Raw genomic sequence first — 27,152 nt, forward strand, 5'->3', positions numbered from 1 at the left:
ACAAGTTACAGAGAGTCCCAGTAGGCTCGTCTGCATGGATATGGGGAACAAATCTCTAGATTTCACTATTACACTATATTCTTCAAATTATCCTCAACAAGCACAAAGTTATTTGCCTCTTTTTTATAAAAGGCCAACGTCTCCTAAAATAACATTTTTTACTTTGGTAAATTGGGACCAACTATCCTGTTTTGAAAAAACAAAATTGGTTCTAGAAATTGCTTTTGAAAGTTTGCAGCAATTAATCTTTGTGTATTGAACATAAAGTAACTTTTTAAAGGGTTTATTAGTACAGTTGCTAAGTATAATGAAACAAATATTAAATTTTCATAAATTATTATTTTAAAAATTATTGTTAATATCTGTTGTAATGTATTTATTCTGATAAGATATGCAGGAAATGATTTTGAGATCCAGTATTTGAAGGTGAACTGTGATTCAACTGTGAACTGTAATTTTAACATCAAGTTGTAGCTTATTAAATGGGATGACACAAGGAGTAAAGTACCACTCAGTGTGAGTAAAAGCATCAGAATTTAGCTATACTATTAGATTCTGATTATTGGTAGCACTGCTTGTAGTGATGATCCTGTTGAACAGCTCACAGAAAGGCACATCATAATTTTTTCACTGATTATTCTTTCAGCTAAGGGATATAATCTAAGTGCTAACTTCAAAATCACCCTATGTCCACATCCAGTAGAGAATCTCAACTCACTTTGAGGAAAAGTTCCAGAGGGGTAGCTGTGTTAGTTTGTATACAGCAAAAACAACGAGAGTCCTGTAGTTTCTTAAAGACTAACAAATTCCTGCGGGCATAAGTTTTCGTGGGCAGCAACCCACTTCGTCAAATGCATGGAATGGAAATCACAGATAGGAGGTATATATAAGGATAAGAAACAACAATGGGGAGGGCAAGTGCTAACAAAGTCAATTCAGTTAGTGTAGATGAGGCCTATTCACAACCGTTGGTCAGAAGGTGAGAATGTGTGAATAGTGACCGTTACTTCTTGTAATGAGATAACCATTCCAAATCCCTATTCAGACCCAGTCTGATTGTGTCAAGTTTGCATATGAGTTCCAGCTCTGCAGTTTCTCGCTGAAGTCTGTTTTTGAAGTTTTTTTGTAGAAGTATGGCAACTTTCAGGTCAGCTACAGAGTGTCCTGGGAGTCTGAAGTGCTCTCCTACTGGTTTATGGATGTTACCATTTTTTATGTCTGATTTGTGTCCATTTATTCTTTTGCGTAGTGACAGTCTGATTTGGCCAATGTACATGGCAGAGGGGCATTGCTGGCACATGATGGCATATATTACATTAGTAGATGTGCAGGTGAATGAGCTCCTGATGGTGTGGCTGATGTGGTTAGGACCTGTGATGGGGTCCCTAGAGTAGATGTGCGGGCAGAGTTGGCAACGGGGTTTGTTGCAGGGATAGGTTCCTGGGTTACTGTTCTTGTTGTATGGTGTACGGTTGCTGGTGAGTATTTGCTTCAGGTTGGAGGGCTGTCTGTAAGCAAGGATAGACCTGCCTCCCACGGCTTGAGCGAGTGAGGGATCATCTGCTAGGATAGGTTGTAGATCCTTAATGATGTGTTGGAGAGATTTTAGCTGGGGGCTGTAGGTGATGGCCAGTGGTGTTATGTTGTTTTCTTTCTTGGGTCTGTCCTGTAGTAGGTGACTTCTGGGTACCTGTCTGGCTCTGTCAATTTGTTTCTTCACCTCCCCAGGTGGGTATTGTAGTTTTAAGAATGTTTTATGGAGATCCTGTAGGTGTTTGTCTCTGTCTGAGGGATCGGAGCAAATCCGGTTGAATCTTAGTACTTGGCTGTAGACAATGGATCATATAATGTGTCCAGGGTGGAAGCTGGAGGCATGAAGGTATGTATTGCGGTCAGTTGGTTTGCAGTATAGGGTGGTGTTAATGTGACCATCCTTTATTTGTATTGTAGTGTCCAAGAAGTGGATTTCTTGTGTGGACTGGTCCAGGCTGAGGTTGATGGTGGGGTGGAAATTATTGAAATCCCAGTGAAATTCTTCGAGGGACTCTTTCCCGTGGGTCCAGATGATGAAAATGTCATCAACGTAGCGTAGGTAAGGAAGAGGTGCTTGGGGACGAGTTTCAAGGAAGCGTTGTTCTAGGTCAGCCATTAAAATGTTGGCATATTGTGGGGCCATGCGGGTGCCCATAGCTGTGCCACCGAGTTGAAGGTATAGATTGTCTCCAAATCTGAAGTAGTTGTGGGTCAGTACAAAGTCACAAAGTTCAGCTACCAGATGTGCCATATCATCATCAGGGAAAATGATCCTGATGGCTTGTAGTCCATCTTTGTGTGGAATGTTGGTGTAGAGAGCTTCTACATCCATAATGACTAGGATGGTGTTTTCTGGGAGATCATCAATGGATTGTAGTTTTCTCAGGAAGTCAGTGGTATCACGAAGATAGCTAGGAATGCTGGTGGCATGGGCCTAAGGAGAGAGTCCACATAGCCTGACATTACTGCTGTGAGAGTGCCAATGCCTGAGATGATGGGGCATCCAGGATTCCCAGGTTTATGGATCTTGGGTAGCAGATAGAAAAACCCTGGTCGGGGATCAGGGGGTGTGTCTGTGTAGATTTGTTCCTGTGTTTCTTTAGGGAGTTTCTTAAGTAGATGTTATAGTTTCTTTTGGTGCTACAGGACTCTCATTGTTTCAACTCACTTTCTAATTTGGTAGTTAACAAGAAAGGAGAGAGATTCCAAGAGACGCTGGGAAGACATAAAATATATATTCAAAGGATTATATGTGTGATTTTAAAATATGTCTTTCTGTATCTATTTCTTACATATGTGGTGATGATAGCTGTGAGATAAATTGCTGAACCATATGATTAATTAATCTATCACACACTTTTTCTGCCTTATCTACACTCTGCCTACTATTCCATCTCCCTGGGAACTATACAGATAACCTCAAAGAGCCTTTTCTACCCATGAAAATGTCACAACTTGAAAATGCTTTATCTTAGGCCCTTCTAGAGCCATCAGTGAGTTCAGAGTGTCCCACTGAGTAGCTGGAAATCTCCCCTACCAATTGTTTGAAGTCAGTGGGAGCTGTTGGGCTGCTCGGCATTTTGAAGATCAGACTGTTAATTCAGGTGCCCAAATATGCATTTAACAGCTTAACTTTAGGTAGCAATTTTTAAAAAAATCTTTGAGATATATTACATATGTGTACCATGGATTCATTACATATACGCTGTAAATCAAGAGTAACTGAGGTAACTACAGTTAAGTGAGTGTAAAATTCAGTATGATAGGAGAATCAGGTCATACATGTGTGGCAATGATACTCAGGTGACCAAATGGAAAAGCATGTAATAAATCTTGGCCTGTGTGCATGTGCATAGTGAATGTGTGTGTGTGTGTGTGTGAATAAATATAATTTAACTTAAAGAGCAAGGACGTCAAAGAGCTATGAAAGCAACTGTTCAGTAAAGAGAACAAAAGGTATAGCATTACTTTTAATTTAATTTTGCTTTATTCTGATTTGCTTATATGGGCAGATAGAATTGTTGCACAGAAATAGGTATAGAAATGCTCATGCTAATTTTTGTAAAGTGTTCTAGGGCTCACTCAGACTAACCTGATTTATTGGAAAAACAAGTCTACTTAATACTGCTGTCTGTTACCAAGTGGCTTTTTAAATATAACTCATTATGAAAAGCTATGGAACCCTAAGCTCTTGTGATTGGGAACTGTGAGGAGCAGACCATGGGCAGAAATGGAATTTATAAACCAACTGAGAAGCCTGGACACAAGAGACATTACATATATATAAAAAAAATCAGAGTTGAACAGTTCATATTCAGGAACAAGTCATAAAGATTAAGGAGGCTAACTCCTGTCCTAAGCTTCTGACATTTCAAAGCAGTTAGTCTCCTCAGGGTGGAAGTCTGTGTTCTACATGGCTCTTGGACAATATGTTCAGTGCAGTTTAGTTTTAAGTACTGCAGATTGGACGGTCTGGATTAGTCAAATTTTGATCTCACAATATTTAAATCTCAGCTGCTTTCTGGTGTAACACACCTTAGCATATCAAAACAGAACATTGCTCCATGTATGAGCCCTGACTGCTTGAAACAGTTCTTGTCAGTCATCAACAGCTTAGGCCAGGTCTACACTAGAAACTTTTGACAACATAGCAATTTTAGTTAAGGAATGTGATTTTGTTGCCGTCAAAAGCCCCAGTGTAAACTCAGTCATACCAGCATAAAAGTTCTTTTTGTGGTATAGTTTATTTCTCTTGCTGAACTGGTAAAGTTATATTGCCAAAAGAATTTCTTTACTGGTATAAGGTGCATCTACAGTAGGTGGGTTTGTTGACATAGCTACACTAATACAACTTTTATGTGTAAACTGTGCCTTAGACTCTGCAATTAACAACTCTTTGGAAAGAAGACAGCACCCTAATGGAAAATAGGGACCTGACACCAGTTTCAGGCATACATTTATCTATTTCATCTCCCCTAAATTTCACCTGCATGAAGCTTAATTTGCACCCTTAATGTTGGTCTTAACTGGGGTTTAAATGGTGTGTGGAGCCTTGCACAGATCTCCTATATGGAGCTGAATTTCATTTTCACTGTTTTATCTCAAGATTCCATGGAGATACCAGATTTTTAGAGGAAAATTGAGAGCTGCCTACGTGAGAGAGATAGCTGACATAATTCTAGAAAATATGGTTAGTAATGTTTTAAAATACACACTGTCTTGTAAAAAGGTTATATCTTATGGTAAATAAACAAATGCTCAAAAATAAGATGAAAACCTAACCCACAGAAGAAACGAAAGCAAACCCTTCATTGCTTCTTTGAGGTTTTCCAGAAAAGAAAAATAGTATGTACATTTTAGATTTGGTTTAGGAACCCAAAGAAATGTCTTTTCTTGACTTCATTGTATAACCACTGTAGAATTCCTAATTTGGTGTTTGTTTAGGGAACACAGAGTCAGTATAATCACTCCTCTAGTTTTACTGTGTGATTTATATATAGACAGCACACGTTTAGAGTTCACCATGGAGGAAATGACTTTTGTGGATTGAATGAGAAAGTGTGAATGTTGGATAAAATTTATATCTTTTTGGTTTCTCTCTCTCTCTCTCTCAACCCCCCCTCCTCTTGTAGGAAGCTACTATTTGACTCGAACTGTGTGAAATTTTTCATCTGACTTAAGTTTTTCCTAAAAATAATGCTTATTGGAGTCAACCAAAATATTTCATGGATTCATGTCAGATTAACTGAATTGTTTCAGCTGGAAAAACGATGAAAAATTCAGAAAAATTGAAATATTTAATTTTAACATTTTCAAAATTAAATATTTAATTGTTTTTATTTGAAATGACCTTTTGTTTCAAAATTTACTTCAGTTTTATTAAAAGGAAAATGTTAAAAAACTGAAAAATGAATTGTTTCATTTTAGATAGAATGAAACATTTTGTTTGACCTGAAATAATTTGTTTTTTACTTTTTCGTTTCAGCTAGTGAAACAAAAAATCAGTTTTTCGCACAGGCCTATAACTATTTTTTTTTCTTTTTTCTTTAATATGCAAAAATTTACTTTAAATACCTTTTCTTAACTTCAACAATATGATCTAAAAATGCCTTTTTGACTTTAAAAGAAATAAAGTTGAATTCAGCATTTGTGAAAAGTTTTGATCGGAAGAATTAGATCCTAAAACCCTTGGTTTATCCAAGCAGCAAACAGAAAGCAGTGCAGTCTTCTTCATCATGTCCTGCCAGTGTTTCTCATCCCGCACCTAGAGGGACCATCTTTTTGGTTGAGAAGGAAATTCATTCTTCACCCCAACTGTGTTTTTTGTGATATGGACTCAGGCCACCGGTTCCTTTCATATAGAACACGGAGCACCCATTAGGTGGTAGCAGCTTCCAGTTACTTATTATCGGCCTTAGATTAATTTAAAGACAAAACTTTGACGATTGAAGGATAATATATTATTGCCTGCCCCTTGACTCATCTAGTCTCTTGGCAATGCACTTGCACAAAGAAACAAAGTCAAGGCTGACAGGCCCAAATGTTGAATTCCCTGAAAAATGACATGTCAACTGGATAGTTTAAAAATAAACAAAAAAGAACCTACAAACACTCTTCTCCCCCATAAAACCCTTAGCCCTCTAAAATGAGGGCTGCAACAATCTAAAATCCCATCCCCTGATGTAATCGAAGAGCAACAATGCATATTGTGGGCACCCGTGTGTTTGTGAAAGCAGGATGCACAAGCATATCACATTATCCCTTCCACTGCTGATTCCATCCCCTGATGTCCTGTTAAGATGGAAGCTTTTCTGAGAGGAGGATTTTTGGCAGTTTCAATCCCCTAACAGTTTACAAAAATAGAGGATGCAAAGAGAGGGGAAGGCCACTGTTATATTACACATTCATTCACTGTCAAACAGATCGGGCAACTAGGATTTTAAAGCTGAAAGTTTTTTACATTTTAAAATAAAAATGGTTATTTTTCATGAAAGATGGACAAAATAGCAATCACTAAGATTAATTTCACCAGCAGCTCAGGCCTTTGGGTATCATCTTTTAGAAACTGCACTTTATTAAAGAGTGGAGGGAATGCTTAGGTACTCTGCCACTCTGTTTTTTAATTGCCAAAGTGCACTGCTCTTTTTTCACAAGATGCTCAGCAATCAGCAGATGCCTTGTGTGCATGGCCATCTTGTGGCTAGCACAGCACCTAACTGATAATTATCCTTTCCTTTAATCTTCACCTCATTGCTGAAGGCATCACTGAAGCTTATCAACAATTTTAAAGGAAGTTGCACAACATGGAAGAGAATGTGAATGCCATTTTCAAGGAATTCAAGTTCTCTGGCCATGAGCTCCACCTTGGGGCACGTGGGTTTGACTTTTCACCGTCTACAGGGACAACATCTCAAAAAGGCATTGGGCTTACCTTTTCCCCTCTAAGGTTAATCTTTGCTGTTTGCTTCCTTAAAAGCATACCATCCATTTCCTGTGTGGGTAAAAAGAAGATTAAAATTTATTTTTTAGAAAGGGCTGCCACACCAGAGCAAACATGAGCAAAGAGCATTTATATATCAAAAGCCAATTTCCTTGGCTAGCCTTTTTCAGTAGCTGTGGTTCTTTGAGATATGTTGTTCACACAGATTTCATGACTCACCCTCCTTCTTTGCTAATTTGGAATCTTACTCCTATGGGATTCTTTAATGGCGAAGGAACTGAGGGGCAATCAGGGTCACTCAGCTTTGCCCTCAGCTGTGATATCTTGACTTCCTCACCCCTCCCAGAGTTAAGGGACCAACACCAAGATTTTCATTTTCTTTTGGGTACAGAAAGAGGCGCTAAGTATAAATGTCACTGATAAACTGAGAGAGACAAAGTGGGTGCAGTAATATCATTTATTGGACCAACTTCAGACAGTGAAAGGGACAAGCTTAAGAGCTCTATGTAACTCGAAAGCTTGTCTCTTCCAGCAAAAGAAGTTGGTCCTGTAAAAGACATTACCTCACTCACCTTGTCTTATATCTTGGGACCAACATGGCTACAACATGGCAAACAGCTGATAAAAGTTGGGCAAAAGTAGAAAAGCATGATCAATGGATCCTCCTCCATCTGTGCTGCTCTAGTGCATTGTCTTCTAACTCCCACTGCTACTTTTACATGCAGTAAAAGGTGCAGAATGCTGAAATCAATTGATACTGTTCATCTCTATTTGGAGAGCTGTATATGGCTTATGTTCAGGAAGTTTATTATGTGGTGTGACTATTTGTCATTTTCAGGCGTAACTATGGATTGATTGGGCATAAACTAACCTCTTGTCCCTGATGATTGTCAGTTCAGACTGGAGTTTACAGCAGTGGAAAGAAACTTTCATACTCTTGCTGCATATATTCTATAGACAAATGAAGGGCTTCCTGTCTTCACTTTGAGGACTTTCAGTCCAACATCTCTATCATTGTAGTCCATTCATTAAACAAACCAACAATAGTTTAAAATTTCTCCTGAGTATGAAAAGCCCTGTTAAAAGGACGATCCTACTGTAATCAGGGTATGCTCCCAGCTCAAGTCCTTTCTCCAGAATCTTTCACAAACAAGCTCAGCAGCAGGCTTTGTCTTCTATGTTACAGTATGACTCAGTTGTGTGCTTATTCATTCTCCATATTCAGACTTTACAGTGATATTTCCAAGAGTTCTAGGCTTGGATATATTTAATTCAGTACTGTTTATGTTACTGACACAATATAAATAGAAATATTTAATGCTGTCAGAAATTGTAGCATAAAAAGTGAGCCTCAGATCACTGTCATACAGAGTCAGTTTTAGTAACAGATCTCACTAATTAAAGCCAGAAAACTTTCCCAGAAGTGTAATATAGTATTATTATAACTGGCCGTATGCAATTAACTTTATGTTTCTCTTCTTCTTTATATTTAAAATGGAAACAGGTTTGCTTATGAAGCTTTTGCTATTGAGACCAGATGGGAGGAAAAATACCTCAATTTAATTATACAATAGAATTGCTTTCAAAATAAATTCCAAGATCAGTTCTCACATCTAGAACTTCAAACCCCCTCTTCTCTCCCTCCCCCCCAAAAAAATGAGGAAAAAGGAGCCAGTTCAAAAACAGTGTGACCAGGGATCTAAACAGAGGTTATTATGTCTTAACCTCAGATGACACAACCTTCAGGAAAATAGCTAATCCCCACATGGGTGCTATGGCTAATTTCCTGGGGTTTGCCTAGGCTACCAGGAAATGCATTGGAGGAAGTGGGGGGATGGCATGTGTGGTGACTGAGAGGCTAGGCCAAGTTGACTCTTTTGCCTGCTGTAAGTCCTGACCGGCTCTGTCTCCCCTGAAGAGAGAAATCCTTCTCCAGCATTGGGCGACACAGCTATAGCAAGCGGTTTCCCAGTGCTGTTAAAATATGCTCCTACCTTGCAGTGCAGTTAGGGTTGAAATGTGTTTTCACCCTCTCCTTGAATTGTGCTACAGCCTTTCAAAAGTTCAAGGCTGCAGCTGGGTTTAGGAACTTGGGTCACTCTCATCTACACTGCTGGATGTAACTGTCAGGCAGGGACCTGCCATGATATAACTGCATCCCATAATATAGTTTATAGTGGAAGTGGAACTTGAAATCTCTCTCTTTGTCCACATTCTTACTTTCTTTTCCTTTTCCTTCGATTCTACATGAGTTTCTGCTCCATTCTCATCCTTCCTACTTTCTTTCTTTTGGATCTCTCCTCTCTCTTAGCCTTCTGCAATTTTTCTTCTGTGGTTTAAACTTCATGCTTCTGGGTTTAAGCCAATCCCTATCTTTTAGAGATGCCCCAAAAGCCACAATTCAGGAAGAAGGCTGTGTTGGTTAAAAAACCGACCTGGTTTAGAGGGGACGAGAAGGCAGCTATTTTATATATATTATATATAAAAACAAATGGAATAAAGGAGAAGTTGATAGTAATTAATATAAATGAGAAGTTAGAAATTGTAGAAAATTGGTAAGAAAATCAAGGGGACACAAGGAGAAATCTATGGGCAACAGAGGTAAGGACAATAAGAAGTTTTAAAACTATATTAGGAACAAAAAGAATCTGGACAATGGTATTGGTCCATTACTAGATAGAAATGATAGAATTATCAATAGTTCTGCCTGGTTTCTTTGTCTTCTTTGCCCTCTCTCCCCTGGAAATTACTCCTTGCTCCTGAAAACCTGCGGCCCTTTCCCCTCTTCCTATGAAACCCTTGTTGCTATCCTCCAAATCTCTCCAAGAAGGATTCTTCCTGTGGTATTCATCTGGCCAAGAGTGGCCTCTGTGCCCCTGTCTGTTGTGCTTCCTCCATGTGTGTACAGAGAGCAGGAGGAGGAGGTAACCAGCAGAGGCCTGTTTCTGTTTGCTTCAGGAGAGGGAAGCAGCTTCACAACTGCCAGGAGAAAAGAAATGCTGGGATTTTGAATGCTCCCTGCTAAGAGCTCAGATTGGGAAGAATCTGAATAGAGAGTGGGTAGGTGGCCCTCCTACTACATCCCCATTGCAATGGGCTTAGGCTTACGTTGGGCTAGTTGGTAATGGTACTTATTGAGGGCTAGTATACTTGTCTTCAGTACTTCATTGCAGATTGACAAGAACAGATGTGTACAATAGATCTAGTGGAAGAGAGATTATGGTCATGTATGACATGCAAGTAGAAAAACAGATGGCAGTGAGAGGGGATCATAAGTAAATAATGGGGAAAACCAGAAACAATCCCTCGAGAGGCACGCATCTTGTTTTATTGTCCATCTCCTCCCTTCCTCTCCCCATACTATTTTTAAGTGTTTCTTAGCAGCGTCCTGCTTGTGTGATTTTGTGGTTGCTGCTTGTCTGGGTCATTGGGGAGGATAGACAGGCTTGTGGTAAAGGCATGGACAAGGAGTTGGGAAATAATATTTTATTTCTGGCTGCATACAGAATTCCTGTGTGACCCTGAGCAAGTCATTTTTGGACAATAGTTTTCAAACTGGGTGTCCAAGTTTAGATATCTAAATCCATATTTAGTAAAAAAGTAAAAATAAATAAAAGTGACTTGATTGTCAGAGATATTGAGTTCTCACAAACTGGCCATTGTGAGGCTTGATTCATTATTATTTGTGAAGCATGTTGATATCCTCAGATGAAGGTGCTATATAAGTGTAAAGGTATGTTAACATCAAATACTCCACACTAGAGATGTCAGAGATTGACTTCTTCATACGTATTTGGTTTATGTAATGTTATAATTCTTTACACTTATATAGCACCTTTCATCTGAGGACATCTGTGTATTTCACAAATATTAATGAATTAAGCCTCACAGCAGCTCAAGTTGTTGAGAACTCAACATATCTGACAGTCAGGCCACTTTTATTTACTTTTACTTTTTACTAAACAAATGTGTTAGGTGGAGTCTTTTCCAAAATAAGAATTAATATTCCCTGTTGTGTACTTTGGTTGGTTTTGGCCTCTTTCCATCTCTACTTGTCATTGTGAAATTTTAACAAAGTTAAGAAGCAAACTGAGAGAGGAAAATATTGCCAAAAACCCTCATTGGCTGTAATGGCTAATACCAAGCTACTGCTTAATTTCCTTACACTCTGAACTAGTTCCCAAGGCTGTAAAACCTATTTTGTCTGAAAAACTGAAGTCCCTTTCATCTAAGTGGGATTTTCTCTCTTTTCCCTTACACTTTCTTGTAGCTGTATGCAGAGTATGTGTTTGGCCAGTGAAACCTAAATAATCCAAAACCCTGAAAAGTACAAAAATAAGTAATTGTAACATCTGTTACAGTCTCTACCCTGAGGGCTCAGACAGTCAGAGCCTAAATTCCCTTTAATTATCACAGTAATAGACATATGCACACACACAAGCATGCAAAACTATAGTTCCTGGCTGGTGGAGCCTTGGCAGGACAAAGTGAATGGAGCAGGAATATAGTCTGGTTCCTAGATCTTGAAACTTTGAAAGTTGGAGTGTGGTATACAGATAAGTAAAGGAATGAGGAGAAGCTGTACCATTCACAGAGCAGTCTCTTTCTTGACCAGTTTTGAGTAGGGGTTGGCTACTTCCATGTCCACCTAGACTTTACTTTGCTAGCTGTAAGTATATTACTGGGTCAGCATTGTGAATGATGAGAGCACCAATGAAAACTCTGAGAGGGTGGGTAGAAGACAGTAAATAAAACTGGGTTTAAAAACATAGGTAAATATCTTTTACATTTCATTTTGACTCATAAATGTACAGATCTTTTAAAGTGAATATATGTTTGTTAAATATATCGTCTATTTGTGTCTTAACAATAAACTACTTACGATCTTCTTACCTCTTTAAAGGAAATAAAGAACATGTAGGAGGCTGGCAGTGTTTGCTTGAAAATCCCACTCTGTTAGCAAGTTTTGACCTTGCTGAAAAAATGTTGTGGGTTTTTTGACTTGGGAGTGGTTTTGTATAGAGGTCCTGTGGTGTGGACTAAGTACTTCTTAGAAAGGAACCTTGTGAGCAGCCAGGCCCGAGGAGAAAGTTATTATTAGATTTTGTATTTCTTTGTTTTTTAAATGCCATTTGTGAAAAAAGGCAAATTCCAGGAATAGGGTAAGTGTCTACTCCAGTGCAACTTGTGTAGGTTGTGTTTGGGGAAAATGGGGAAGGCATCAGGAGATCTCAAGAGAATGACTGGATTTTGAAATGGAGCCATATTTGCTAGAAATATAAGCTCTGACCTCTAACTGCAGGCATGTCTTCATTTGGTCCACTTGGAAACATAGAGTTTTGTTGACAAAAATTAAGGATGAATATTTTAGCCTGTGGTTGATGACGCAGTCTCAGTAGGTAAATTGGTGAGTTCTATAGCTTGCTTTTTATGGACATTTAAGTGGCATTACTTAATACTCTATTTAAAAGTCTTATGCTATTCCTTATTTCTCCTTGTAGAAATGGAGGTACACTACCATTTGGGTTTCCTGACAGATCTTTATGTTAGAAGATGCATATCTCTCTTTGCTAATTATTCTCCAGAATGAATATGTTTTGCTTGTACTTAGAATAGAGTAAAGAATACACTTATCAATTTTTTTTTCTTATAAAGGACCCTGTGGAAAAATTGTTCTCAATGTAATTCCTCTCCCCTCTCTTCCCAGTTAGGAGGTATACTTACTTTTCCAGATTTAAGGCATTAGCTAACCAACCAATCAACCAAACAAACACCACATTTGGCTTTGTGTTTGAGCCTGTGAGGTGCTAGCATCCTCCACTCCCATTGGCTTTAGTAAAATTTGAAGGGTGCTCAGTGTCTTTCTGGAGGCACCATTTAGAATCAGGCTCATTGAGGTAGGTTTTCAAAGGCATAAATGACAATTAGGTACCTAACTCTCACTGAAGGTCAATGAGAGTTAGGTGCCTAACTGCCATTTGTTCCTTTAAAAATCTCTCCTTTGTGTAGCCAGGTCCTTGGAAAAGATCGGGGTCCCATTTTGCAAAAGACAATAGAGCAAACACACAAATTATATTTTCCCTTATAATTGAAAAAAATAGCTCAACCTTTGTTTATATGAGGTGGGTGAATACTCATGAAGGAGATATATCTAGTAGAATTTTACTGTAAACTTGATTTGTCTGCGTTAGAAGCCCTTTTTATGTTTTCGCTTTCTATGAATGTTCAAGAGAGTAAATTTTACTAGCGGGAATGCTGAAGAAGAGCAAATTTTCATCTTGCATGATCTAGTATTCACACCAGAAATGGTGTATATTACATGAGATAGAGCTCTGCTTTTCATAGCAGGGAGGCTGGATTCTTAAAAACCCTCCAATGAACACTGGTACAATGCAATTAAACAACCAACATCAGGACCTGACTTCACCCTTCATGACTAGGATTACCTCCCTCCTCTCCTGAATTGCTTTGTGTGAATGAGATGAGAGAAGATTACATTTAAACTTTGCACCCAGACATGGTCTGAATTTTCAATATATGTTGTAAATATGTATAATACATATCACATATACAGATGGGGCTAAATTTAAAACCTATGGGAGTTAAATGCATTCTGTACTTGATAGAGCAGGCTCAATTATTGTATGAGACTAATGTAGATACCATATATTTCTAAGGTGCTGTTCTTTTCTTGGTCAAACACTAGAAATGTGTTTTTTGCTGTGTTATGAAGACAGACAATTGAATTTCATCCGAAGAAATACTGAGCACTGTGGGTTGAACTTGCACTGTTAAAGTCAGTGGGAATTTTGCAATCAAGTTCTATGGGAGAAGGATCAAGGCACGACTAAGTTTCTGGGAACTGTTGTGTGTTTGTGTATCTCTATGATCCTCTTCATGGGATTTTGGCTCCATAATCCAGTGGGTTACAGTCATCTTTCTATACAGTGCATATAGATTTTTTCATCTGTGATTAATACAATTTGCAACATATTTTTTCTTTAATGGATAATCCAAGTATAAAGCAATATACAATACATTTAAAATACTCTTCATTTTATTTAACTGTTTTAGAGCACCATGTGTGAGGCAACACAGCAGAATTAAACTGCTAACAGAAGAAGTAAGAAGACTGTAGTATTTTGTATCACATGGCATAACTGTCAATCTAGTTACAGACATATGGTAATTTTTTTCCAATAAGAAATTCTGTGTAGTGTGTGGCATAATCAAGGCAAAAATCCATGGAGTTTTTTCACTTTACTGAGAAGCATGCCACATGCCGGAAATTGCTGTAAACTTAAAAGCAATAGATTGCATTCTTCAAGTGGCCTCTACACATTTCCAATCCTGGGATGTTCTGATAGTGCAAGCTGAACCAGTGAAACCTTGTAGGAGCAGTGTCCATTGGAACGCTCTTGCACCTCTGACACCTTCCCTTGATGCTCCAAAAGTTCAGAGGATGGGGCTATGAAAAGGGGACATGGTGTTCTGACCATCTCTGTTCCTTCCAGTTATGGTTGCTGATGAATCAAGAATCTGACTGGGTCTTTGGACCCAGATTTGCTGCTGCCTTCTTTTTAGTTAGTTTAGTTAGATTTTAGTTAGTTATTTTTTCTTTATTTTTCTTTTTATTTTCTTATTCTTTTGATTAAGGATCTTACTCAACTGCTGTCCTTGGTTCCAATAAACTGAAGACAAAGTTTTCAATGATATATGGCATGACTTTCAATTCCTAGTAGTCTTACAGGATATCTAAATATTATATCGAAAACTACATTTAAAATTTTCCAGAAGCCTGAAGGCTGCATCTAATTTGCATATAAATTTACCTAATTTTTAAAATCAAAAGTTACTCTTCCTTGATAGACGAACAGAAATTTCTTGTTGATTTTTTTCACTATATATGAAAACATGCAATCAGTTTTACCATCGCTGAGTAGTTATAAGGAAAGCTGAGAATATATATGTACTTTATAGAATAGAAAGATAATGTGCCCCAAAAGTTATTAAAAACAAACAAACAAACTGTCAATCAATAAATCAATCATCAGATGATTCACCGAGCCATTAGAGAAGAAAGAACATTTGGGTTCTTGCCTGTTTGAATCATTAGTCTGTGTGTCCTGCATCTCCTTATCAAAGGTTTATTGTATTGGAATCTGTCCTTAGTCTGCCTTATTAGCCTCCAGAGATCGCACATTGTGTACCACGCGTCTAGAAATTGCAGTCTAAGTACTGAAGTTCATAGCTCTAAGGCATTGGTTTTCAACCTTGTTTCATTTGTGGACCCCTAAACAATTTCAAATGGAGGTTTTGGTCCCTTTGGCCCCCCAGTGGTCTGTGGATCACAGGTTGAAAAAGGGAAATTACCTTGCTAATGATATATGGCAGCACCTTGAGCTGCTAATAGTCTAGGAGGAGTTCATATTCAACTGCTCAAACATTCCATTAGTATATTATTTTGCTGAATTATGATGATGATCAACAGTGTGTGAGGCAAATGTTCTATATATATTTTATTTCTTATGTTTTATGTATATGTTGGATGGTTTGTTTCCTGATAATGTTAATTTTAAAAATTTGCCTGATTATACTTTCATTGAAGACAATGGAGTTTTGTCATTACCTTCATAACAGTTAATACTCAGTAAGGAAGCCCATTCCATCATGTATTTCAAAGGTATTCAGCTGATATAAATAAGAGAAGAATTTGGCCCCATTAGATAAAAAATAATTAAATAGAGACTTCCATGTAAGTAGAGTTAAACATTGACTGTCTGGCAGAACCCATTGACCTAGAAATCTGCACACTGACAGATATTTAGGAGTGGAGCTACCAAAACAAACATTACTATCTAGCTTCCATTGTTGTATGAAGTGTTATTGTAGGCTTTGTAGCCGTGTTGGTCCCAGGATATTGGAGACACAAGGTGGGTGCGGCAATATCTTTTATTGGATCAGCTTCTGTTGGTGAAAGAGACAAGCTTTTGAATTTACACAGAGATCTTCAGGTCTAGGAAACAAGTTTGAGCTTGTGTTAGAGGTCTGTGTAAGCTGAAAGCTTGTCTCTCTGACCGAAAGAAGATGGTCCAGTAAAAGATATTGCCTCACCTACTTTGCATTACTATATAGTGGAAGTTATGTTGTCTATATGATACAAAAAGATATATCTAATTTTCCCAAGTGTTCACTTTTTTCCAGAGATCAAAATCATACCATAAATGGGTTAATTATTCCAATTGCAAATGAACAGCACATATTATCCAAAATAAAGTATAAAATGCCTATTGATATGCCTAGCCTCAGCCCCTTTGAGATAGATAGAAGAAAAATGTGCTTAAGTTGTGAGATAAAGTATAGCAAGGTTTTGAAATAAAACGATTGTCCTTTTCTTTGTTGGAAGATATTGAACTGTATCTGCTCATAGTCTCCTGCTGCACTCCAGAGAAGGTTCTTTTTTGCCACCTGCAATGAGAATCAGTGACTTATCATTAGGTGTGTGTTTAATTCATTGCATGAGTAGAAATGGGAAAGAAAGAACTTGGCGGGGTGGGGGAGGGAATGGAAATATAAGGAGACAAAACGAGTAGTCAAAAGATAATAAAGTAAAATAAAACAGACTTACAGATGCCGTTTTTCTTCTCATCTTTTTGCACACAGATTAATATTTGTTTTCATAAAACTGTTTTTGGTGCAGTTGCTATTTATGGAAATGTTTGTTTAATGAAAGCTTAAAATTAAGACAAAAATCCCACTGAAACTGATACCTTAGTTTTAGAAAAATCACTCAGAAACCTTATCTCTGGATAAACATGGAGGAATATGAAATCCTAAAATGTCAGAGTAGGGAGCCTGTCGGTGCACCTAATTAGAACCATAAAGAAAGAGATGCTTCAAAGACTGCCCCAAACATAGTACAAGTGAATGCAGAAACAGGTGTATCTTCTCTTGTCATCCATGACAGCTTTCTTAATGGATTCCTTTGGGGTTAATGAAACTGGCGCCTGGGCAGCAGGGGTGATGTAAGGAGTGAAAAGTGCAAGATCATAGCCAAAAATTCACCTTGTCTTGTTGCCTTTGAAGAAGATACTAAGATATCACAACTATCACAGGAATTAACTGTAGAAGTTATGCTGAGGCCATTTTACAGTATTACGGGGATGTTATGTTACCATTTTTAGTCTATATTAATTTAATATTATTAGAAAATAACCTTTATATTCTAAAGTATATTTTAATTTGCATCTGGCGAGATTACTGAATTTGTGGTACCTGTGCCACCCAGAGATTTCTGTTAATATTGCAAATTCAGTAGTTTTAAACAGTGATGGAGAAAAATAACTGCTATTTTTCTAAAACAGTTTGCTGAAGAAAAATTCATTGCAAATGTATTTTGATTTAACTTTAATGTTATGGTAACTTTGCAGTTACCCCCATACAGTGACAGATAGGACAATATAACAAGAGAAGTCATGGGATGACACCTGATAATTTTAAAACTTTACCACTCCTGTATTCACATCCTATTCACTATTGTAATAATCTTTCAACAAAATATGCCTCATGAGATATCATTTGAAAACTAATAACTCAGTGATCAATAATATCATGGTGAAATGTATGTAGCAACATTAGGAGTAAAGTCATGAATTCCCCCCTGTATGATGTTAAAGCACATGTTCAAACTCATGTAGTCCCGATTAGGTAGAACTGGTCAAGCAGGCCTGTCTTAAACAAAGGGATATATGTTTACCTCAATTTGCATATAAGCTGTAAGCAACGTTCTCAGACAGCGAGAGGGGAAAGAAAGATGACCAAAAAGATCTGCATCTGAGCAAACAACAGCATTCTTCCCTATTAGACTCCATGTCTCTGTGTTCAGCAGGCAACAACTTTATCTAGGGGTCACTACCATGAAAATGCACTTCAAAGGGTGACTGAACTGTAAAAGTGAGAGGCAAAAATACCCTAAGTTCACTCTCACTATCCATCTCTCACTTTTCACTTAAGAAAACCAAAAGAAACAGCCATTGGACTTTGGGAGCAGATCCTGGCCTGAGAGTTTGGCCAGCAGTATTACTGGAACATGTGGTAAAGGGTTTCACTTCAAACCAAATCTAGTTTGTTAAGTTTAAAAGGCATTTTTATCTTTATTTTTCTTGTAGCCATTTCTGATTTTAATGCCTCATTACTTTTTTTATTCTTTAATCAAAACTAATTCAGTGTTGTGAACTGTGTGGGTAACTTCATTTGAGGTGGCATCCTGATGTATCTTAAACCCCTTAGAAGGGCAATAAACCTACTATATCTGGACTGTCCAGGAGAGGGCTGAATAGTGCAGAACCACATTTTTGGGGGAAAATTGAGGACTGGTAGTGTGTTGGAGTCATCCTGCAAGTGATAACCAAGGCTGATGGGAGCCAGTGTGTGAGTGGCCTGTGCTGGCAGGCAACATCTATATGCAGACACTCAGGATGTGACCTGCATGCTGTTTGTGAGTGACCCAGTTCGAAACTACAGCAGCAAAGCACTGTGAGGCACCCAAGATTGCCAGGTAGGTGTGACAGAGTCTCACTGGTCTGGATTGCACCCTGGAATGTCATACATCCATATTAAAATATTCCTAATGAGACCTTATACCTGCCTTTAACTTTTCTCTTCCCACTTAAGATCATCTCTGAATTTGATTCAAAACTCTCCACTCCATCCCTCGTGGACCTGCTATCAACCCACTTTTCTTTTTACTGTAATTTACTCACCTTTGAAGTGTTGAGTAATGAAACTAAGGTTATAGACAACCTTACTTATTCCAGCTGTGAAGAACTGCATGCTCAGCAGCATAGACAAATTGGTCTCTGGACAATCTAAATTGAAGAAGCCACTGCTTGTTGGGCAGACGTTAATTCTAAACTAAAATTATGATAGATTTTTGGAAAAACTTTCATTATTTGGACAAGTATTTAATATCCTTCTGAACAACTTTTTTTTACTGTTAACTCTATCTATCTATCTATCTATCTAATCAATCAGTTTCTTTAAAGGACTGCCTTTCACTCTTGACATTTGTTACAAGTGTAGAGAGATCTTTAGCATATTAGTTTTGCCACAGGTTTATTAGCCCTGGAAAACTTCTTGTTTTCCAGTTAAGAAAAAATCACACTATGGTTCACTGCAAACAAGAAAGTACAATACTTACGTAGCTTTCGTGTAACAAGCTTGAACCTCATTTAAAATATGCAGATGTATTAATATGGTAAAATGGAAAATGTATGTTCTGTAATAGGAAAGAAATATAAATGAAGTACATTACAAGTCAGGAGCGCCTCAGTTTATGCCAAAAAAATGGCCCCTGCTAATGCCACTCGAGGAGCACTTGCTGCTCTGTGTCTTTCCCAAGGAGGATTAAGACCAGTTATGTTGAGTGCTGCACAATCACACAGAGGGCCCTGCCCTGGAGAACTTACAGTATAAGGCCCCAATCTTACAAACACTTATGCATATGCTTAACTTTAAGCAGGCAAGTAGTCTCATTGAAGTCAGTTATGCATAAGTGTAGTCAGGATCAGGGCCTAAAAATACAAACAAATGAGGGATTGGGGACAAGGAATAACCTACAAGCATATGAACAAGATAATGACTGGCACAATTTTGCTAGTTACATGTTTTGCTTTAACTGAGGGGTTGAGGTAGCACGAGGGGAATGGCAGGAATCTTGGAAATTGTAAATGGAACAGAGTAGGAAAAAGAAGGAACAGTCATAGTTTGTCAACTGTCTCACTATGATCAGCAGGCAGTATACTTAAGTTACATATCAGTAGGAAGTGTAATTTAATTATGTATTTAAATATGTAACTGTTACAATATATAATTCTGTAACTGTATTATTTTGTCAAGTGTGTTATGTTACAATTGCATGACAACCATTAATAAAGTGGAGTTAATTATAAATATAATTTATTGCTTTTACATGGGGTTCTTATTTGAAATAAATGTATTAGTAGACACTGACAGCATATTATGCATCTCTGACTCTAAGGAACTAGATTCTCAAATCTTTTAATCCCAAATAGAATTCAAATGTCTTGTATCACTTTTAAAAAGTTACCATGCATTTGTACTAATGTACATTGCATAATACCAAACCCTTGTGAATTCTTACTATTTAGATGCTAATAAGGTGCAATTGTGGAGTAACTCACTTGACTTAATTACTCAGATGATGGATTTATTTGGGATTTCTACTGTGTAACTCAGAGCAGAATTTCACACATCGTTTAAATAATTTTTATTGTCATATTTCAGTGGGACTTTTGTTTGATTGTTAGTTCTCCTTTACAGAAGAGTTGTAAAAGTTATAACTGTAGCCCCCAAGTGGGTGTAACTTACCCCCGTGAGAGACACTGCATGATCAATGTTTGAAATTCTTCCCTGAAAGTTTAAACTTTTGTTAGTGCAGCCTGTTGCTTTTCCCTTTCCCCCCAGCCAAAGCAATGTTGAATGATACAGGGGCAAAATGATTCTTTTGTTTTGGAGAGAGCAGAGAAAAGCAGAGTTCAGAGGGAGCTCTCAACAGCCCTCATGCTTATCTTGCTTTGACCTTCCAGCCCATGTTTCCTCCTTCTCTTGCCTGCCCTGCCATGGTAACAAAGGGAAAGCAAAGCCTATGAATAGTTCCAATTACCTGCTGTGCCTTATTATTTATTCTCACAACTCCCCTATGAGGCAAAAAAGATACTTATTATGAGTCTAATTTTACAGATGGGAACCAGGGTGCAGCGAGGGTATGCCTTCTCTGCGGGTGATGGTGAGTTTGTGGTAGGAGTAGCAAAGTAGCAACCCAGCTAGCTACCACAGGTGACAATAATACAGAAGTGATGGCACGGGAAGCACCCCAAGCATGTAGCAGGGCTCCTGGAAGGCTTGTGTAGCCTGTGCTGAAGCCCATGCCACCATATTGACACTATGAGCATAGGCCTACCCGCTCTGCACTCACACCTTCACTTGCAGTGCAGACATACCCTAAACGTCCTGCTCAAGGTTACCAAGTCTGTAGCAGAGGAGGGAAGCCAGGAAGCTGAACCCAAGTCTCCTAAGTCCTAGGTTACTGTCATAACCACCAGGTTATCCTTCCTTTCTGACCAGTGTGCTTCTGTTGCTGAGATGCCTTGTTGACCTGCCCCTGTACTATGCCTGCTTTTGTGAGTACCACAGAGCAAGTCACTGCAGTCATAAACTATTTCAGGGGTTCTCAAACTTTTTTTTTTTGCTGGGACCCCTTTGAAAATATTTCAGACCGTCCCCCCCATGTCACCCTTACTTCTGCATTGCTGCTGGTGGCTGACTGCCTTCAGAGTTGGGCTCCCGGCCAGCAGCTGCTGCTCTCCTGACCTCCCTACAGTGGTTTTGCCACCCCCTTTTGGGTCGGGACCCCCAGTTTGAGAAACACTGATCAATTTGAAACCTCATGGAAAGGACAGTTTGAGTACTGGACTTAGCTTTGTACAGGACACACAGACCCTGACCTTCACCATAGGATAATTGTGTTTATCATACTTACTCATCTTGTGTTATTATTTTGTTTGGATTCCTTTGATTGTTTAAAATTGTTTCATTTCCACTGTGCATCTCCCAGCCACTGCCATTGACCAATACTGGGCCCAAAGATAAGGAGAGTGCTCAGAACTGTGAGATACGCTTACATGTTCTATTAAGACCACTTAGGTCATATTCTGAGGCTATCAAGACCTCTGGGACTAGTTAGCTGGGGAGTTGGAGGTATTGACTAAACTGATGAATTTGCTGTTTGATTTTTTTTTTTTTTAACCTTTTCTCTTCTTTATCGCTTCTCCCAAAAAAATCTCCCTCTTAAGCCTTTCACCAGAAGTTCTCACTGTTCGTATCCTGCCTAGTTCCTTGACCTCTTTGAACACTGTTTCTATGTTGTTTTCATGACATTAAAGAACATTATTAATGTTGCAGAGTCAAGCAATCAAAAGTTGTGAAGTGAAAGATTTAAGGTTGCCTGTGCAATCTTAATTTGGCACCTTGTGCATATGCATTATGATACAGTCTTTAATTACATGATCACATACTATTTTTTCACAGGATTCCTATCTCATTCAGTGCACAGGAAAGATGGTGGTAACTAAATGAGCAGCTGCTCAATATTTGAAGTGTCCAGGTTGTTAAATGTGTGGCTCCAGGCCTGATCTAGTAGTGCTCATCATCCAAACCCTGCTCTGAAGACAGAATTATTAATTACTCCATATTTTTTCTATGGTGCTTATCACTCTAGTATGTGACTGCTTCACAAACATCAGTGAATTTATTTTCACAACACCCTTGTGAGATGAGAAGGTGATCTTATTTCCACTTTACAGATGGGGAAGCGAGGCACGGAGAGCTTAAGGTCAAAAGTTTCCACTTACTTTGGGTGCCCAATTTGAGACACTTAGGACCTGATTTTTCAGAGTACTTCATATCATATAGCAGTTTAATGTTCAGAGCACAGCTGCCAGTGACTTCAGTTGCAGCTGTGAGTGCTCAGCACTTATACAAATAAGGATCCAGATGTCTCAGGTTGAATACCCAGAAGATAAGTGACACTGTTAATGACCGCCTGTGAAAAGTTTGGTTTAAGTGACTTGTCCAGTATCATCTAAGAACTCTGTGGCAGAGGCAAGAATGGACTCCAATTCTCCTTGATGGGTTTCCATTGCTTTAACAATGAGACTCCTTTCTTTTCCTGCAGTCTCCTGCCTCATTCACTATAGACCTTCCGACTTCTGCAAGAAATGAGATTGGGGTCCTGCAAACAATACCTCATTCACTACACAACCCTGATTAATTCCTTCAGGACCATCCATCCTGTGCAATGAATGTTGAGTCTCAAGAATCTGGGATTCCCTTCCAGTCTCTGGCAGGGGATTATGCTCTAGTGGGCATAGACCTTTCTGTCCCTCTTCTCCCCCCACAAGCATGTTCCTTCCTGGCTCTTGTCCCTGTGTCAGTCCTGTCTTCTCCCCCCTCCTTCTGGCTCTTCATCCAAGTCTGGGTCTCCATTCCCAAGGGCTCTTTGTTCCACTCTCTGCATCCTTTCATAGTTGGTCGCTGTCTCCCCCTTTGAGCTGCCAATCTGAGTCTCAGTCTTCCCTTCCTTGCCCAGCCAGTTCCGGTCTATCCTTCTGGACTTTGAGTCTTCCCACGTTGCAGCGTTCCTTGTCCCAGTCCAGCTGTTATTTCCTCTGCATTTGAGTCAGGTGGCTTTCTCTTCCTCAAAGCCAGGGCACCAGTGGCAGGAATATGAGAGCACAGAAGAGACTATCTCCCTATCCTCAGTTCCTGTGGCACGAAGTTGCTTGTAGCAAACAGGAGCAAAAATTACAGGGAAAGTCCTGCTCAGCCTCTGCATCCCTGGGCTGCAGCATGCTCAGTTCAGATGAAATCTACAGTGAAATTAGTTGCCAAAAGCCTTATAAGGGTCTACTGAGCACGTGCAACCTGACATTTTTCAGAGGCTAATAAATGGCCAGATTTAAGTAGATTTTCAGGGTGACATTAGGGGCTGCCCTTCCTGCCAAATATCAAGCTGTTGCTTCAAAGCCTTCTCAAACAAATGATGGTATGACAGCTTTTAACAACATTTCCCCCGCCCAATCTCATTTGTGGAAATGGCTGAATTGTTTTTGCTGAAACTTTCCAAAAAAAGTTCAGCCTGAGACAAACACACAACATGGACAATTTCAGCAGAAACAGTTGAAGTTAGACAATGTTATAAGTAAGGCAAAACAGGGGTTTATAATGGGAAGTGTTGGGGATTCTTAAAAATAGGCCGTGCCATAATATAGTAACTACCAGTTCCACCTACAGTACTGTAATTGTTCTCTAAGGCCTGGTGATTCCTATCGTGTTCACGTCCTCAAAGCAGCTGGAGGCATCATTTTGACACCACTGATGGATTACCCTAGATCCACTTGCCTTTAAACAAACAGTAGCATAGACCATTAAAGTCTACAAACCCAGGCCCTTCATGTATATTCAGCTAGCATTGTCTGGTGGCTACATACAAAATATTTTTTTTTAAAATGCTTCACTGAGCTTTGGATTGGAGGAAATCAGGGCTTTTATACTGTTGCTATTAAAAAAAAAGGGGGGTTAGTTTTACAACATTAGATATGTAAAATAACAATTGTGTGTGCCTAATGTGTGTGAATACTCATACTGCATGCTCAAATCATCCATGACCACATGCATATATTCAATTTGTCACCCAGCTAGTCATATATGTGCAGAAATAGTTGATTTGCCCCTGTACATCAAGCACTTCCATTGATTAGTTAGGTGTGTACAACTGCTTATATATGCTTCATTTAAAAATGTGGATCTATATGTGTAATGTGAATGTGAATAGTGTGTTGATGTTCCTCAAATTGTGAAGTTTTCCCTTTGGCTGTCAGCCTCTGTATTTCACTGTGCTACATCAATGTTTTCTCTAAGAAAAGCTTATAATAAATTTGACAAAAATGCATTGGCTGAATGTGATGTTTCTCCTCCCTCCCTTTTTTTTTTTGGAAAGTGATAAAAAAGCAAATTTTGCTTCAAATGCTTAGCTCAATAGGACTTTACTATGTTTTTTTAAGTCTTCAGCTATTTCTGGTTACTTGTACAGGAAATAATTTTGTTCGCATTTGGTTATCCTCTAATGAATCATGGTAGCACTATGTTGTTGTCTGCTTGTTCAGTGCCTAGGGAAGAAAAGCACATCTGGCTTGTAAATCAGAACTAAACATTGTTATCTCATTCAGCTGTTTATTGGGTGACTATCCTCTATGTTATATAGGTCTATAGTGTGGATTATGTGACACAGTGGTGAAAATCCCATATGGCCCCTTAGAGGATCACACTGGGAAGCCTCCAAGCCCCCACAGTACCTCTGAAATTTAATATTAGCTACTTGATACACTTTAACTGTGTTTTCTGCAGTAACAAGTATATTTCTCTCTTATTCCTTTAGAAATTGCCCCCTGGTTACGTGTGTTCAGAGCAGAGAATGCTATGGACTTCGCACAATTAACATTTGACCCAGGACAAAAAGAACTTATTGCTGGAGCAAGGTGAGAAAATTATTTGCTTTTGTTGATTATTCTTGTGTGTAGTTAAGTGCTAGTGAGCCAAATTCTTCCTTCAGTTGTACTCATGCAACTCCTTTTACTTCAAGTCATGAAGACCTTTTGAACTAGATGTAACTAGAGTTTCATTTATTATAACTGACAGAAGATTTAGAGTGCTGGGCTGGTTTAGGAGTTGCTTTGTATTCTCATTTTTAGGAGTCTTGTCCTGTAGTCATTGTAAACTCAGAACTCATATTAATATCAATGAGGGATCAGCACAGGACATGACCCTACAATAGTAAAAGGTAAAGTTGCTTTAAGCCCATGTGTCAAGAGTTTAGTTCAGGACACGTTTTATAGCAACCCCAAATATGGTTGTATAGCACTTCTTTTTCCCCTTATATGATCCTACACATGGTCCAATCTTGCTACCTCCACAGGCAAAACTTCTATTAAGTATTTGACCTTCAGGGACTGATTCTCAATCATTCTTTTTCTTGAATGGATATATATTAAGGTAGTAGTTTTGAAATTGTGATCCATAGTGAATTATTCTCTGCATGCACTGTAGAGCTTCTTCTGTCATAGTTGCAAAACATTTGTTGGACACTGATTTCTCCTAGTAGTTGTAGCTCAGTAGAATTCTTAGGTTTCCCAAGACTTTAACCAACTAAACTTAAATTTTAACAAAATATTTTTGGCTGTACATTATCTTTTTAGTGTACCAAGTACCAATCACCATAATATCTAGGTTCTATGTAGCACCAGCAGTATGTTGCTGCTTCACATTTATCTTTGGAAGCTCAAGTAGTCCACAAAATGAAGAAGTTTGAGAACTGCATTAGGCGTCAAATTCTGCATCATACATGGACAATTTCCATTGGTGTCAGTGAGATGCTGTGTGTTTTGTTTTAGGCAAAATTTGGCCATGAAGCTCAAATTTATTGTTAAATAGTTTTAATGGAGGCTTCAAAATCTGGAGAAGCCTCATGAAAAAAAGTTTTTTTAAGAGAAAATCCTTAGAATGTTAATCTTTAAGAATCTTATTTTTAAAAAGGTGGAGATGTGTTTAAAAATAAACAAAAAAAGTTTGAAGACTATTTTCTGCTTGGCCACTTTAAAAATCAGGCTTCAAAATCCCTCCTTAAAACTCTCCTTTGCCATGATGTCTACCAAGACTTCACAATGGTTAGGCTGCTGGTGTGCTGAGACCACTGCCAGTCATCCAAATCAATATTGTCTCATTTATTTCTTGTTCTCTCTCTTCGGCTTGTCTGTCTGTCCACCTATTATTTCTTGTCTTAGACTGTAAGGACTTTGGAGCAGGGACTGCCTTTTTGTTCTGTGTTTGCACAGTGCCAAGCACAATGGGGTCCTGACCCATGACTGGGGCTCCTAGGTGCTACTGCACTACAAATAACTAAATGCTAATACTATAAAAATAAGTTGTATTATGTATCTGAACATAGAATGAAGACTGTTGCTAAATTAAACCAGATTCTCACTTGTTTGACTAGTTGAATTTTTTTTATCATAATAATAACTTTTATCCCTAGACAGACAAGGCGGGTGAGGTAATATCTTTTATTGGGCCAATTTCTGTCAGTGGAAGGGACTAGCTTTCAAGCTACATTGAGCTCTTCTTCAGATCTGGGGAAGGTAACTAGAGTGTCTAAGTTAAATAGAAGTTGGGACAGATTGTTAACCATAAAGGATTCGCATTTGCTGTAAAAAACCACTTAAAATAAAGTGGGCAATTAAGGGTTAGCAGACAGTGGAGTATGTTACAAATTATTGTAATGAGCCTGTAACATTATCCAGGGTACAATCAAGACTATTGAATAGCTGTGTCCCCTCAGTTCTCTAACCTGGGGTCTTTTACACTGCTTCACTGTGAGAGCAACCACTCCTGGTCTGCTCTCACACAGCCTCTAGCATATAAATTACTCCCAGTTATACTGTATGAGTGCTATAGCCACCCACCCATGTATTACACTGCAGGGCAACACCAGCAAACTCCTAGTCCCAGATTTGTCCCCAGAAATGTGCATCTTGTATTGCCTAGC

General features: G+C 38.6%; 1 protein-coding gene across 3 annotated transcripts in view; it reads left to right on the forward strand.

Annotated features, from left to right (window-relative positions):
* The window catches only part of SEMA5A (semaphorin 5A), a 546,230-nt gene that overhangs the window by 166,328 nt on the left and 352,750 nt on the right, over window positions 1-27,152 (forward strand). For all 3 annotated transcript variants that reach the window (XM_067529505.1, XM_067529521.1, XM_067529514.1), the window contains exon 3: window positions 24,990-25,089. In XM_067529505.1, coding sequence (XP_067385606.1) covers window positions 24,990-25,089 — 100 coding nt within the window. The remainder of the gene's footprint in view (window positions 1-24,989; window positions 25,090-27,152) is intronic.

This window comes from Emydura macquarii, unplaced genomic scaffold (genome assembly GCF_026122565.2).
Source record: "Emydura macquarii macquarii isolate MOO-44397 ecotype Brisbane River unplaced genomic scaffold, CSIRO-AGI_Emac_v2 contig_320, whole genome shotgun sequence".
Classification (NCBI taxonomy): Eukaryota; Metazoa; Chordata; order Testudines; family Chelidae; genus Emydura; species Emydura macquarii.